This window comes from Pristiophorus japonicus, chromosome 17 (assembly GCF_044704955.1).
Source record: "Pristiophorus japonicus isolate sPriJap1 chromosome 17, sPriJap1.hap1, whole genome shotgun sequence".
Lineage (NCBI taxonomy): Eukaryota > Metazoa > Chordata > Chondrichthyes > Pristiophoridae > Pristiophorus > Pristiophorus japonicus.
In genome coordinates, this window is record NC_091993.1 from 8609653 (window position 1) to 8625917 (window position 16265).

The window sequence follows — 16265 nt, forward strand, 5'->3', positions numbered from 1 at the left end:
TGGTCACCTGTGGCTAACGTTGCTACCGGGATTTTTAACATCAATTAATGAGCATTATCAAAAAGAACAAAAGTCAATTTTTGGCTGTTAAGGAAGACAAAGAGAATTTGCATTTATATTATACCTTTATCTTGTGTCTGGTAAATGTCCCAGTGTGCTTCCCATGCAATGAATTGTTCTTTTGAACTGCAGTCACTGTTATATTGTTACTAAAATTAAGGTCATTATTCCGGAGCTGAGATGCATAGTCAAATTGAAAAATTAGCATTTTATTCCTGGTCAGTTCTGGCATTAATGCATTTCACGCGTCGCAAAATTTCTAAGCATTACCACAGCGGTGGCAAAAGTGAATAGTGTAAAGGAATTTTATGTCGGGGAGCGCAGGTGTACTGACCATTGGGTGGACATCCCACATAGGAGGAGGAACCGGGAGGAATGGCCACCTAAGAATGGCAGAGGCATAGGGCATGAGGCAGCTCCGGCTCACCACAGAGGCCGTGATTCAGGTATGTCACCTGGTCCATGAAGAACTTCAGGTATAGCCAGCCATCTGCAGTGCACTACTAATATCCGTGAGGGTCACCACTGTCATCAACCATTACCCATTCCAGAGGTAACCACTTAGTTTGCCTTTTAGCCAACTGATGCTTTCTTTTCTGTGCAATGAAAAGATGAAACCTACAAAATATAGTAAAACTGAACAAATTGTATTTAATTCTGCAAGGTAGTGGTGTATGTGTTTAATGTATTTTCCTCCTGTTTATTGTGAACTTCACCTTAAATGTAGCTCACTACCAGGGACACCTCTAGCTGAAGGAGTCAAGCTGATGTGTGGATGTATTAGGCAGCTGGCAATTTGCAAGAGAACCAGAAATCAACAACAACAACAACTTGTCTTTATATAGCGCCTTTAACATAGTAAAACGTCCCGAGGCACTTGATCATGCCAAGTGTGTCTGCAATTAACTTGTAAACACCTGCATCAGCGCTACGGGTCTCCTCTGCTGCTTCGTGTCATCTCCTGTGACAGACGACAATACATATCTGGGTGTTGAATTCCCACTGCCACGTGCAAGAAGACTCGTGTCGTCACCCTTTAATATGCTGCTGTTTCAAAGAATCACCATACAACTCGGGAAGGGTGCTCAGAATGCTAGATCTATACCTGTGCCAGCTCTTCCCTCTTCACTCACCCTCACTACTATCCCTTCCTGACCAAAGCTTAGTGCCTGTCTATCTGTGCCAGCAACTACTTGAAGAGGAGTGTGCTCTTCTGTTTCAACTGGAGGCTGACTGGCTTCTCTTGCTCTGTGAAAAGAAGAGATGATACATTATGCATAAATAAGCATACTTATCCTAATACTACAATCACATTTTCCACCAGCACTGTGGACAGGTTCATTAAGCAGATCATGGAAATCGTAAAAGATCTGACTTAATAGAGGTCAGAGCCTGAGTTCTTCACTATCCTTCAGTCCCCACAGAGTGAATGTCTTCCAAACACACGATCCTGAACAGACTGATAATAGCTTGCTCATATGGTGTCAGTGGTTTACGATGTGACAGTCACCACCTGTTCCATCGAACATTTCTCCCAGTTTTACCTCTAACTATAAGTCGGTAGAGATTGAGAAATAGTGATTTGTCTCTCAGGAATTGTTTCCTGCAGTGCTTTCTTTCTCTCATCAGCATGCTCAGAATGTTATTTATACAGCCCTGCTATTTTCAGTTCTAATACCTTATTTGTTACATTCTTATTAACATTAGACTTTGTCGGTACAGCATCCTTTTTCACAACCACAATTTTCCATCATTTATGTCCTGCGCTGCTGCTTTACATTAATAGTTATGCTTTCCCTTTCTCTTCTTTGAACCTTTCTCATTAGCTACAGTTCCTTCTAGCAGGAGACCAGAATTTGCAATTTTCTTCATCTACTCCCATGATTGCATAATTTCTAATTCACATACTCCGTCCTGCCAAAAATTGTGACGTGCCCTAGCAGAGTTCACCAGGACTTGCAAAGCCTCATCAGTGAGGAGTGGTTTTCTCTGTTGGCATTGTACCATTTTTTATTATTATTGTGCATTCACCAGCTAACGTAGCAAACGTTCTGATAATTGTACTGGTTCGGTGCCTCATTGGCTGGTTTTAAAAAAAGTGATGAAAGATCATGGTTGCAGGTGCATCTTGATTGGCTGTTTTTTTCTTGCTCATGAAATCTTATTCTTCAGAATCTCATGTTTGCAAATGTGTATTCCCATAATACCTGTTCATTCATTTCAACAAAACACAGGTATTTTGCCAATTAAACAAAATTGGAAATGTCAGGGTTTTGAGACTATTGACAATAACCCAAATGTTTTGCATATATTTAAAATTAAAGCCAAATAACTGCAATCCATTTTTATAAATTTAAATAAAAGCTACATTGTATAGATTTTATCTTTATTTCTAATAATTTTGAAAGCAATAGTAAAAATAAGAACTTGAATTTATATAGCACCTTTAATGTAGAAAATTGGCTCAAGGTGCTTCATGGAGGCCTAATCAGATAAAAATAAACACCGAACCAAAAAAGGAGATATTAGGGGGTGAGCAAAAACTCGTTTTAAGGAGGATTTTGAGGAAAGTCTTAAAGGAGGAGAGGAAGGTAGAGTGGCGAAGACATTTAGGGAAGTAATTCCAGAGCTTGGTCCATAGACATCTGAAGGCACAGTCACCAGTTGTGGGGTGGAGGGTTAGAAACATAGAAATTTACAGCGCAGAAGGAGGCCATTTTGGCCCATCGTGTCCGCGTCGGCCGACAAAGAGCCGCATGGCCCTCGGTCAGCAGCCCTGAAGGTTACATATAAACCTATGAACAATGACGGAAAGGCAAAGAGCATCCAGCCCAACCAGTCCACCTCACACAACTGCGACACCCCTTATACTTACACTCCACCCCAATCGGAGCCATGTGATCTCCTGGGAGAGGTGAAAACCCAGGCCAATTTAGGGAGAAAAAATCTGGGAAAATTCCCCTCCGACCCATCCAGGCAATCGAAACTAGTCCAGGAGATCACCTTGGCCGTATTCGATTCCCTGCAGTACTTAACATTATATCTGCGCCAATCAACAAAAGGCCATTCAGTCTAATCCCAATTATCAGCTCTAGGTGCGTTGGGAGGCAGGAGGAAGCACAAGACACCGGAGTCGGAGGAACGGGGAGTTCTGGGGAAATGCTAGGACTGGAGGCCGTCACAGATATAGGAAGGGGAAATCCATGAAGATATTAAAACATGAGGCAACACATTTCATTAGAAAAATAAGCAATGTGCAGTATTTGTGCAAATTAATTATTGTTCAATGAAACAAATTGGATGAATTCTAGACCGTATTGTACAAATTTTGGTACTCATTTATAACTGACGTATACTCACCACAGCGCCAAAATCTGTAAAACTTCAAGCAAAGCTCATGGGGAATCATGCACATGCTGCGCTGTGGTACACGTGGTGATATAACTCCGCGTGGTGATATAACTCCGCGTAGTGCCCATGCAAGAGCCTGCTTTTCATTACCTTATTAACTTTTGGCATGGTAGACTGCGTTCAGAATCCAATTTACAGTTTTACCATACCCGTCCCAATATTTTATTCACGCTGCCAGTTTTCTGAGTTCACTTGACATGAAAGAAATGAGATGTTATGGTACTTTAGCAAATTAGTCAGAAAGTAACGAAGACTGACCCTTCAGTAGGATTATTAAATATGTATCTACAAAAATCTAAAACCTGCATAGTCACTGTTTCAAGGAAATGTTGTTAAACTTTTTTTTTAACAACATCTGTTTCAAGGTCATGAATAGAATTAATTTGCATAGTATACATTTTCCTGGCACACACATTGTTTCGGCATGGTCACTTTGCTGAATCAGTCCATAAGCTTCTAAGTTAGCAATTTACCTCCCAGTTTTCATGTTTAAGATATCTGTGCACACAGTATTTGATGCCGCACAATGGATTGTTTACCTAGCAATTAGGAATATTGGGCTCAATTTTCCCCAATGCCGTTTTTTTGGCGTACTTGAAGAGTTACGCCCGTTTTTTGGGGGCCCAAGTACGCCAAAAAAAAATCCAATTTTCTCCTTTGAATTGTTGATTTTGGCGCTGCGTAGGGGGTGGAGCCTAAGATCTGCGCCAAAAAGATCGGGTTGCCACAGTAATGAGGGACACACTGCGGGCTAAGGCTGGAAAGTGACACTTACAACACATTCTGGCCAGCTCACAGCAACCTGCACAAGCACCTTACACATTGCAGCAGCTTACCAGCATTAAATCATTAAAGACTTTATGCTAAAAGTTTCTCCCCCCTTGCCCCTCCTCCCGGAGCCGGTGCCACTCCTAATCTTGGCCGAAAGGCCTCCTTCCTCCCGGTGCCAGGTGCTGCTCCTAACCCTAGCCGAAAGGCCTCCCCACCCTCTTCTCCCTCTCCTCTCTGCTCTCCCCCGCCCTCTCTCCTTCCCCCCGCCTCTCCTCTCTCCCGCCCTCTTCCCCCCCCCCCCCCACCCCACTCTGCTGCTGCTGTCCGGGCCGTGGAACTGGATCTGCTGCCCTGATCCTCTTACCTGCGTTGATTTTGTTAACTGCCCAGAATGTTTTTCCACAGCGGTCACATACACCATCTTAAGAAAAATTGGAGTAAATCGGAGTTGGCCAAACTTGCTTAAATGGCCAGAATTGGCGCAGGTGGCAGGTTACGCCCCCAATGAGGTTTAAAAAAAATCCTACCTAAGTGAATTTCGCTAGCGCAGAAACTTTGGGGAAACTTGGAAATTTTAATTTACTCCCAAAAAACAAAGTGCAGATAATTGGGGAAAATTGAGCCCATTGTACCTACCAGCCTGTCAGTACCCAAAAGTGCAGCTCAGTTAAATAAATTTGATGGGACATGAAGCATCAAGGTAGGAAAATTAAGTGGGCAGATACAGTGTATGCCATGAAAGATACTTCCATTGAAAAAGGACTTAAACTTACTCATGTGTAAAACAAGCGATGGACCAAGAAAAGGTTCACAATTTCTTCCGAGAATTTTTTATAGGGATTTATCGCATATCAAAAAAAAAGAAACATCGGTGACCATTGCTGCTTCTTCTCGGCTTATTGTCATGTATTATGGTGTGTTGATGTGGTTGGGTAAGCCATTGTGTAGGATTAACTGTATTACACGAAAGAGTTTAAATCTGACAGGTCTGTTACACTGCTGGCAGCTGTCTAAAGCTTCTTGATTTACACTGCATCGAATAATCAACAAATCAGTTCAGAACCAGCATGCTGCTGTTGCTTGACAGGTAAATGGGGTCAGACTTGAAATAGCAAAATCACTAAGGTTTTGCTCCTCTCTTAAGTAAATCCAAAAGAGTGAATTGAACCATTTTGCTTATAATGGTGCCCCTACATGCATTTCAACACTTGTCATAGCATTTTCCCAATTGAGTAAATCCAAATAAAGTAATACTCAGCTGACTGTGCGTTTAAGCTTCTGGTGATTAAAGCCATCTATATTTGTTTTCTCACGCACAACATTACAGCACGTAGCATCTACTCAGTCCTAAAGAAAATACGTTTACTAGAATTTGATTTGAACTATTTTCCAGCCGAATGTTTTACCTGTGTATACATTCAGATTTGTCTGAATTGATTTGCAAACCAATAGTATTTTGAGGAATGCAAATAAGGTTGATTCTCATCCTCGTGTGCTCTTAGCATTAAAATGTTATCAAAAGATTCACATAAAGCTTTAGACCAGCATTCATTTTGAAATCAGAGTGATAACCCATAATGTGGCTGATATTTCATGGATAATTATTGCATTCTTTTTAGCTTGATGCTGAAGCTAGCGGTGTCCTGAAAGAACTACAAGTGAACCTTAATGGTGTCTTGGATGAACTGAGCTATACCTTTGGCACAAGGTAAAGTATTGTTAGTAGAAATCATTAGTACAGCTGAACAAGGAGTAAATTGCGCAATCATTTTGCATGATCTTCTCTGATGTTATTGTGTAAGGGTATATATCATTTTACCATTTATTTCCGATAGTTTTGTATTGCATGAAGGGTCATCTGGAAGTGTATTTTGGGGTGTATCAGTAATGTAAGAAGCATGGCTAGAAAGTAGCACACAAAAATCAGACCACTTCCCATTACTGCAGCTTGTTTGTCTCCATTGGTTGCCTTTAGTCAGATGTCATTGGATATATTCAAGAGGGAGTTAGATACGGCCCTTGCGGCTAAAGGGATCAAGAGGTATGGAGAGAAAGCAGGAACGGGGTACCGAAGGAATGATCAGCCATGATCTTATTGAATGGTGGTGCAGGCTGGAAGGGCCGGATGGCCTACTCCTGCACCTATTTTCTATGTTTCTATGTCAGTCAAATGGCCAGTAAGACTGCCGAGTGGATGCAAGTGGTTTCATCTTTAGCAGAATAGATGCAGCAGAAAAATCTGACATCATCTGGCTTCTCTTAATCATCCACTTTCCAATTAATCAGAGTAATCTTGTTGCTTATGGAGAAGTCAATTGCCCAGACAGATCTAACGGCTGAGCAACCCTTCCGTAGTAACTCGCAATGCCTACAGAATTGGACCAGTGGACTATCAGCTGATTCCACATGAGAAGTATTTCAGAGCTTGTTGCAAGCATGGACTGGCTTCAGTTGCCCTACAAAAATGTTGTCGGTTAATTATAATAGGCCCCCCACGATGTATTTCCCAGAACCTATTGTTTATGTGCTGGTGGACAACTGTGGATGGTAATATTTAATGCAAATCATAAAATATCTAAATAATGTGAGGCATACTTTGCGTTCTGCATTTTCCTCCAGTCTTCAGGCCCAACCGTTTCCAAATTGTCTCTTCTGAAAAGATCTGTGCTTGCAGCCCCATCGTTTCTAGTCTCGAGCCTCCAACACATGTTTTACTTCATGTGCTCCTTTTAAGTGCCCAGTTTTGCTTTTAAACATAATATCAATGGGGATTGCAAAAGGGTAAATTGGCCATTGGAAATTGATTCTTACAATCGATTGTCTTTCCCATCATGCCACCTATGTTGTAATTTGCCTAACTCTGCTAATTTCACTACAAGCACCTTACTTGTTATGTTCTTCAAATTCATACATGTGTCCTGTGCTACTAACTTACAGTATCGTTCAGACATTACCTTGCTGCTGTTCCTTAGTCATGTGATCTTTTTGCTCCTTGCCCGGCCTTGAGACAGAGTTCCATCATGAGGAAAATGTACTCCCACGCATGCCTCATTCTCTGCATAATTGAGGTCCCTCTCCCATCAAACGGTTTCTCAAGACTCTCCATTGTAGTGCTATGCAGAGCTTGGGTTTTAGCTGTAGTGGTGCACTACACAGCTGCATTGACAAAGTTTTTATACTGGTTTTATATGGGAGAATTATACTGGTTAGGCATCTCATCTTTTGCCAGAGAAATGTTAAAGGATAATTTTTGCAAGCACATTGTGATTAGCTGACATTTCTTCATTATCACCAAGGAAACCACTTTCTCATAACTTGCACATTTTAAAAACCTGTTCCCAGATTCTCATTGCCAAATTGCAATCAGGTTCCCTGATCTGAGAAGCCTCTGTGGTAATAAGCAGCCTTCAAGAGGATAAAACAATGCAATAAAATAAAATTTTGAAATATATTCTGCGTAAAAAAAGTACCAGTGAATTGTGTAAGAACCTTGTGTGTTATATGACAGTAATACTTAGATGAAATCTCAGTTTCCATGAGGATAAAATAAAATAAGGTGCGAACTTCAGAATACTTTCTAAAAGATTAATTTGTTACCTACAACTGAGAGAGAAATGCGGGAGTGGGAGTGGGGGGCGGGGAGGGCGCTGTGTCTTGCACAGAAAATATCGTACCCCGTGCTCCCACCCACCCAACCTTTCTTATTTAAAAATAAGTTACATTAAACCACTGCTACTGTTAACATGGACAGATTATCACATCTAAATTAGAAAGTTCAAGCTCCAGCCCACAACAGGAGCACATGATCTCAGCTGATGCCCGGTGCAGGAAGTCAGAGAATGCTGCATTGTTGCAGTAGTTCAGATGGATGTTGAAGATCCCGTAGCGTTATTTGCAATATGGTCCCAAATTTGCCCAGGAGTTGCTCCGTTTTCTTTGGAGCAACTTGATTTTTCTGGAGTATCTTAAAAATCCCCGTTCTGCACATTTAATTTGTGCCAGTGTAAGTGAGTTAGTTAGGATTTTTTTTAGTTTAGTTTTTTTTTCCGAAAGGGAACGTTACTAGCCATCTACGCCTGTTTTGGCCATTTAAGCCAGTTTGGACAGCTAATAGTTGCTCCACACTAACTTAGGCCAGTGTATGTGCCCATTTGTGGCTGCACAGAAAACCCTTGCGGAGAGTTAAGAAATCAGCACAGGTAGCCAGAGGACCTTGCAAAGCACTAAACACCTTCACAACAACATTTAAGAAGCATAAAAACCATCAATAATAATTTTTTTTAAAATAAAAAATACAACATAAGTTCTCCCTTCATATCAAAACTCTCCTCCTCCCCCACTCCCCCCCCCCCCCCCCATCAAAACAAAACACAACCATCAATAAATAAAAAATAAAACTCAAGTCCTACCTCGACCAGGAAGTCAGCGGGGCGGGCCGGCCGGTGCAGGAGGTCATTCAGCCGGGGATAGGGGCGGGAGAACGCAGCGGCAACCCTTTGGCCATGGCTAAGGGCAGGAGAATGCACCGATTCTCTCTCAGAATTCTCTCCGAGGACTGACTTCTCTTCGAGGACTCTCCAGCTGGGGGCAGGAGCTACTGCGCATGCGCGAAACCTCCAGTGCGCATGCGTTCAGCTGCTGGAATAGTTTTTTTGCGCAGGGCCCTAGCTCCGCTCCCTAATGGACAGACCACGCCACACCAAGCCATCAGAAAATACGGCGATATATTTTCGGCGCCGTTTTGAGAGCAGAAAGTTGGCGCACCTCAGGTAAGCGCGCCGAAAAAACCGGCGGGCCACATTTGGGCCCTAAAAGATTAATTTTTTACCTATAACTTTGAGAGAGATCCGGCGGGGGGGGGGGGGGGGGGGGTATAAATATCGTACCCCATGCCCCCAACCCCCCCCCCAAACTTTCTTCCTTAAAAATAAGAAAGATAAATTAGACCACTGCTACTGTTAACATGGACAGATTATCTCATCTAAATTAGAAAGTTCAAGCTGCCGTCCACAACAGGAGCACATGATCTCGGTGATACCCGGTGCAGTAAGTCAGAGAGTTGCAGTAGTTCAGGTGGATGTTGAAGATCCCGTAGTGTTATTTGCAGAAGAGTCAGGAGATTTCCCAGCATCGTGGTCAACTCTCCCCTCCCTTAGACTCATAGCATGATATCGAGCAGAAGGAGGCCACTTGCCCCAGCATGCCTATGCTAGCTCTTTGGTCGAGCTATCCAACTAATCCGACTCCCCTGCTCTTTCTCCAACCATCGCCTCCAAAAACAATGAGTCTCGCATCTCATTGCTGTTTGTACAACCTTGTATACACAACAGTCACCGGACTTCAAAATACTTTATGTACGTGAAGCACTCTGAGGCTCTTCTGTGTGACTTGATACAGTGTAAGCATCTAGCCAAGATCTGCCTTTCTTTCTTTTTGCCAATCTTTCTTTCTGACTAAGTGTGACATTTAAAGTGCAGGTCTGCAACCAGAGAATTGTGTGTGGAAAGCACACCCTCCGATAAAATGGCATCTAAAACCCTCTATTAAAGTGCCTATGTGTTCTGTTCCCTGGCAACGAAAGACCCTGTTAGGCTTCATGTATTAAAAGCTGAATTCCAGCACTGCCTTTATTTATTTTGTTGTTAAAGGTGTGTATTGCAAAGAAAAGGTCAAATCGTTGCATTAAACATTTTGTTGCAAGCATCATTGATCTTGGTAGGACCGTTTTTTAAAAAAAAATTTTTGTTTAAGATTCGGTTTTACACGCATGGTTTTATCACTGTTTTTGCTTCATTGTTTTAGCTTCCAATCTGTAATTGAGGAATGTGTGAAGCAGATGAACAGCGAGTTATATCAAATGAGAGGAAATGGGAATGCATCTGCTAACAGGAACAGTGCAGCCCTGGATGCAGAAACCGTCTTGAGGCCACTAATGGACCTGCTGGATAAAAAGTAATGTGGCTCTGTAAATAAGTGTCAGCTCAAAGATAGTCATTTCATCCAGACTATTGTAACTTTGCAGTAAACCATTTTTGAATACACTTGTATTGAAATGCAAATATTATACGGACAGTTTGGAAATTTGGCCTTTAAATTCTACTTATCAGAAAGCTGCCTTGGCAGCTTACTGACATGCTGACGTGACACTGGTTTATATGTATAATTTGCTTTCAGATTTTGTGAACTATAATACAAGTCTTTTGATGTCTTCACCATCTGGTGACAGTCGATATTTTCCTTTTTTTTTTCAGCCTTACACTGTTTGCTAAAATCTGTGAGAAGACTGTTCTGAAAAGGGTTCTAAAAGAACTTTGGAAATTAGTTCTGAATACAATAGAGAAAAAGATTGTTCTTCCTCCATTAACTGACCAAAGCGTAAGTATCAGCTGAATATTTACCCACTATTGCCACAAAATCTAATGTTAAAATTATTTTAAAATAAGTATCCATCTTAGGGTAGGTCTCTTCCAAATTTTTTATATGGAATTCAGGCAAGGTACAGATTCCTAATTGTCAGATACTTCAGTATACTAATACACCTTCTGGATAAAAAGTGTTTTAGCTATGCGATTAAATGTCAGAACATAAGAACATAAGAATTAGGAACAGGAGTAGGCCATCTAGCCCCTCGAGCCTGCTCCGCCATTCAATAAGATCATGGCTGATCTGGCCGTGGACTCAGCTCCACTTACCCGCCCGCTCCCCGTAACCCTTAATTCTCTTATTGGTTAAAAATCTATCTATCTGTCAGGCCAAAGATATGATGATATACATTACCAGGCAACATGACATTCATTTATACTCGGGCATCAGAGCACATTTTGTGTGACATAACATGGAATTGGATCTTCAGTTCTGTTTTATATCATTTCTGAAGTGTAACATCCATCCAACCCCTTCCAGTAGTTGGGACTTTTACCAGCGGAATGTAGCAGCACATTTGGAAAGCGGTGACAGGATTGGTCCAAGTCAGCATGGATTTATGAAAGGGAAATCATACTTGACAAATCTTCTGGAATTTTTTGAGGATGTAACTAGTAGAGTGGACAGAGGAGAACCAGTGGATGTGGTGTATTTGGACTTTCAAAAGGCTTTTGACAAGGTCCCACACAAGAGATTGGTGTGCAAAATTAAAGCACATGGTATTGGGGGTAATGTGCTGACGTGGATAGAGAACTGGTTGGCAGACAGGAAGCAGAGAATCGGGATAAACGGGTCCTTTTCAGAATGGCAGGCAGTGACTAGTGGGGTGCCGCAGGGCTCAGTGCTGGGACCCCAGCTCTTTACAATATACATCAATGATTTGGATGAAGGAATTGAGTGTAATATCTCCAAGTTGCAGATGACACTAAACTGGGTGGCGGTGTGAGCTGTGAGGGGGACGCTAAGAGGCTGCAGGATGACTTAGACAGGTTAGGTGAGTGGGCAAATGCATGGCAGATGCAATATAATGTGGATAAATGTGAGGTTATCCACTTTTTGGGGCAAAAACGCGAAGACAGAATATTATCTGAATGGTGGCAGATTAGGAAAAGGGGAGGTGCAACAAGACCTGGGTGTCATGGTTCATCACTCATTGAAAGTTGGCATACAGGTGCAGCAGGCGGTAATCCCTTCATAGCTAGGGGATTTGAGTATTGGAGCAGGGAAGTCTTACTGCAGTTGTATAGGGCCTTGGTGAGGCCTCACCTGGAATATTCTGTACAGTTTTGGTCTCCTAATCTGAGGAAGGACGTTCTTGCTATTGAGGGAGTGCAGCGAAGGTTCACCAGACTGATTCCCGGGAAGGCTGGACTGACATATGAGGAGAGACTGGATCGACTGGGCCTTTATACATTGGAGTTTAGAAGGATGAGAGGGGATCTCATAGAAACATACAAGATTCTGACGGGACGGGACAAGTTAAATGCGGGTAGATTGTTCCCGATGTTGGGCAAGTCCAGGACCAGAGGACACAGTCTTAGGATAAGGGGTAAGCCATTTAGGACTGAGAAGCGGAGAAACGTCTTCACTCAGAGAGTTGTTAACCTGTGGAATTCCCTGCCGCAGAGAGTTGTTGATGCTAGTGCATTGGATATATTCAAGAGGGAGTTAGATATGGCCCTTACGGCTAAAGGGATCAAGGGGTATGGAGAGAAAGCAGGAATGGGGTACTGAGGGAATGATCAGCCATGATCTTATCGAATGGTGGTGCAGGCTCGAAGGGCCGAATAGCCTACTCCTGCACCTATTTTCTATGTTTCTATGTTTCAACTGCGGCTGAATCCTAATAAATGGATAACTAGTTAAGCAGCAACATTTTTTTTGTTGTAGGAATTAGGATTTTATTTGAATCTGGATTTCTATAAATTTGGGATAAAAATAAACAACAGAGCAGAAATTCATATGTGTTGTGCTCGTTTTTCGGACGTCCAATTTAGCAGTGAGATGGCCTGCGCCCAATCTGCCCAGGTGTTAGTCATACTGCTACATTCCTGGGAACGATTTCTTAGGCTTTCACGGCGGACACCTAAAACAAGTGTTCAGTCACTTGAATATATTAATGAGTGGTCTAACACCTGTTGAAGGGAGCCTTCCCAAAATGGGGCTTCCAGGCCTGCTGCATTCAGGATAAACTAGGCCTCTACATGCAGTATAAGCAGCGGTCCCAAAAAGGATCCAATCCTCCCCTCCCAGGACCTACCCGAGGGCTGTTGTCAGAATTGCGGCAGCCCGAAGCTGATGTCGGCTTTGCCGGCAAGCTGCCTGGGGACATGCAGCAGGCATCCGCAGCTCATCGGTCTAGTTTAAGCGAGGTCAGAGGCCTAGTTTAAGCGAGGTCAGAGGCCTAGTTTAAGCGAGATCAGAGGCCTAGTTTAAGCGAGGTCAGAGGTCTAGTTTAAGCGAGGTCAGAGGCCTAGTTTAAGCGAGGTCAGAGGCCTAGTTTAAGCGAGGTCAGAGGTCTAGTTTAAGCGAGGTCAGAGGCCTAGTTTAAGCGAGGTCAGAGGTCTAGTTTAAGCGCGGTCAGAGGCCTAGTTTAAGCGAGGTCAGAGGTCTAGTTTAAGCGAGGTCAGAGGCCTAGTTTAAGCGAGGTCAGAGGTCTAGTTTAAGCGAGGTCAGAGGTCTAGTTTAAGCGAGGTCAGAGGCCTAGTTTAAGCGAGGTCAGAGGCCTAGTTCGAAGCAGCAGGTTGACGCTAACCAATTTATACCCCAATGTCTTTTCATCATATTTCCTATCGTTGAATCAAAAAAAACTTAGGTGAGATTACACTGCTTGCAGATAAGGCATATTTTTCTTTTAAAATTTTATAAACCAAGAAAGTATAGGGCTGACTTTATCCTCGAACTGGGCGGATGGGCTGTGCAGTTAAAATTGCTGCTGCATCTTACTCCACCGGTCCCATTGTCTTCCCGTGGATTGCAATATTAAGCCACTTTTTTGAGCAGGCGAGAGGGATACCCAGCAGGAGTCAGCGGGCACTGCATTTAAATATGCAGATCGGTTCCGATGATGTTTTCGGGGCCTGACTGCAATTTTTACCTGAGGCCTGTGTGGGGAAGGCCATGGCCCCACCCTGGCAACGAGCGAGGGGCCAGAACAGGCCCAGAAAGGGGAGTTCATTATTGTTTGTGTTCCCTTGTGGCCCAGGCGGAGCAGGGGGCCCGCTCCTTCCGCTTCCGCAAGGAAAGCTTGAGTTTCCGTCTCCTCCCCCGACCGTGGTGTCCTCTCGTTCTGCCTCCCAACCGCTTGCCCCCACTGCCCCCCCCCCCCCCGAGCCAGAGACTGCTCCTTCAGGTACCCTGGGGGCAGACTGCCGACGTCCAAACTCCCACTCCACCTGTCGGCCAGCCAGCACTTCCTGTCGGAGACTGACTGGGCTTATCGATGAGGTGCGGGAATTAAACTCTCCGGGGGCCTAACGCTGAGGTGGGCCCACACGGTGTGCTCTCTCCCTGGGCCCGACTCCTGCCAAGATATAAAATCTGCACTCAGCTGAATGTGAAGAGGATGGGCAGGAGGTGCAAGAGATTAATTCTTGTACTTCACGAATGCTTTGTTCATTTGGTTTTATTTATTTTTAACTAGTTATTTGTATTGTTTCTTTCTAACATCTGTTGTTTTTCTCTTCAGTACATTTTAACAATATTGATACTGAAAGATTTGATTTTTACAGCAGTGCTATAAACATATGGCAAGTAATAAAAAAATTGCAGGAGATATATTAAACATCAGTACATAATCAGATAGAGGTTAAGCCTTGGGGACTAATGCTTTATAGAAACACAACCACAAGTGCTACACAATGCATCACTGATGAGTGCTGAGTATCATCAGGGATAGAAGTGATTTGTTTCCCATAAATATGTCAGCAATAAAGGTAATATATTGTAGATTTGGGAGTGTAGCTGGTGGTCATTGCCAGGTGTGCAATAGGGTAATCGGTGCAGTGAGAATATTTTTCATATTATATATGTGACTTTTTTTTTTACAGATGCCACTGTTGAATTGCTACTGTGTAACACAGGCATCATTAAAATAAGAAGTTATTTCTGGAAACATAACTCTCTGCTTGGCACTGCATCGGTTTTATGAATATAATGTAATTGATCATTTTAGAGAATATCTTTGTCAACCAAATTTCAGTAAAACATTACACATTTGCTGTGATGTAAAGAAAGACGGACTTGGATTTATATAGCGCCTTTCGCGACCACCGGGCGTCCCAAAGCGCTTTACAGCCAATGAAATAATTTTGAAGTGTAGTCATAAGAACATAAGAATTAGGAACAGGAGTAGGCCATCTAGCCCCTCGAGCCTGCTCCGCCATTCAACAAGATCATGGCTGATCTGGCCGTGGACTCAGCTCCACTTACCCGCCCGCTCCCCGTAACCCTGAATTCCCTTATTGGTTAAAAATCTATCTATCTGTGACTTGAATACATTCAATGAGCTAGCCTCAACTGCTTCCTTGGGCAGAGAATTCCACAGATTCACAACCCTCTGGGAGAAGAAATTCCTTCTCAACTCGGTTTTAAATTGGCTTCCCCGTATTTTGAGGCTGTGCCCCCTAGTTCTAGTCTCCCCGACCAGTGGAAACAACCTCTCCACCTCTATCTTGTCTATCCCTTTCATTATTTTAAATGTTTCTATAAGATCACCCCTCATCCTTCTGAACTCCAACGAGTTGTTCCAATGTAGGGACCTGACCCCACGACCTTCTGACTCGAGTGGGAGTGCTACCCACTGGCTGACTGACAATATAAGCTGATATAAATTCTCTTTGTTAAACTGTACTCATGCAGAATTACTATTTTGGCGATTAGCATTGAACTTTAATTATGCTCCGTCAGTTCTAGTGAAATGATTGATATAACAATGGGGGATAAATTGGCTAACCCCCAAAAATAGGCATGGGGATCACAGTATGCGATTAACCCGTGCCCATTCATTGCATTGCAGGCAACAAGGTAAATGACTGCTTTACATGATTGCTGCATGCATTTTAGGGGTTGTGGGATCAGGTCCCACTCGAGAGACTTGAGCACAAAAATCTAAGCTGACATTCCAGTGCAGTGCTGAAGGAGCGCTGCACTGTCAGAGGTGCCGTCTTTCAGATGAGACGTTAAACCCGCTGTACGTTGGTTGCATGCATCAGTGGGGCAGTGGGGGGGGGGGGGCGATATCGCGAGTGGCTAGCTCTACTTAAAGGCAGCCTGTACCTCTTAAAGGGGAGGTTTATTGTGGCTGCAAGAAGTTGTGGGAATCATTTGAAAACTGAATCTGTGCTCTGATACATTGAGAAATGGCTGAACAAGTGAGAGAATGTGCACCAAGGTTTTCAGACACTGCGCTAGCAGTCTTGGTGGAAAAGGTGGAAGGAAATAGAGACATCCTGTGTCAGCAGTGGGGCAGGAGGCCCTCCAGACAGATACTCAGGAGGCAGTGGGAAGTAGTAGCAACAGAGGTCAATTCCAGGAGGGTTGCTCCATGGATTCAGTGCAGGAAGAAGTTTAACGATCTCAGTAGCCTCTTAAAATACACG

General features: G+C 43.2%; 1 protein-coding gene across 2 annotated transcripts in view; it reads left to right on the forward strand.

The window, feature by feature from the left end:
• The window catches only part of LOC139227523 (protein unc-13 homolog C-like), an 801204-nt gene that overhangs the window by 706526 nt on the left and 78413 nt on the right, over positions 1-16265 (forward strand). For both annotated transcript variants that reach the window (XM_070858323.1, XM_070858322.1), the window contains 3 exons: positions 5862-5950; positions 10045-10194; positions 10494-10617. In XM_070858323.1, the coding sequence (XP_070714424.1) occupies positions 5862-5950; positions 10045-10194; positions 10494-10617 (363 nt within the window). The remainder of the gene's footprint in view (positions 1-5861; positions 5951-10044; positions 10195-10493; positions 10618-16265) is intronic.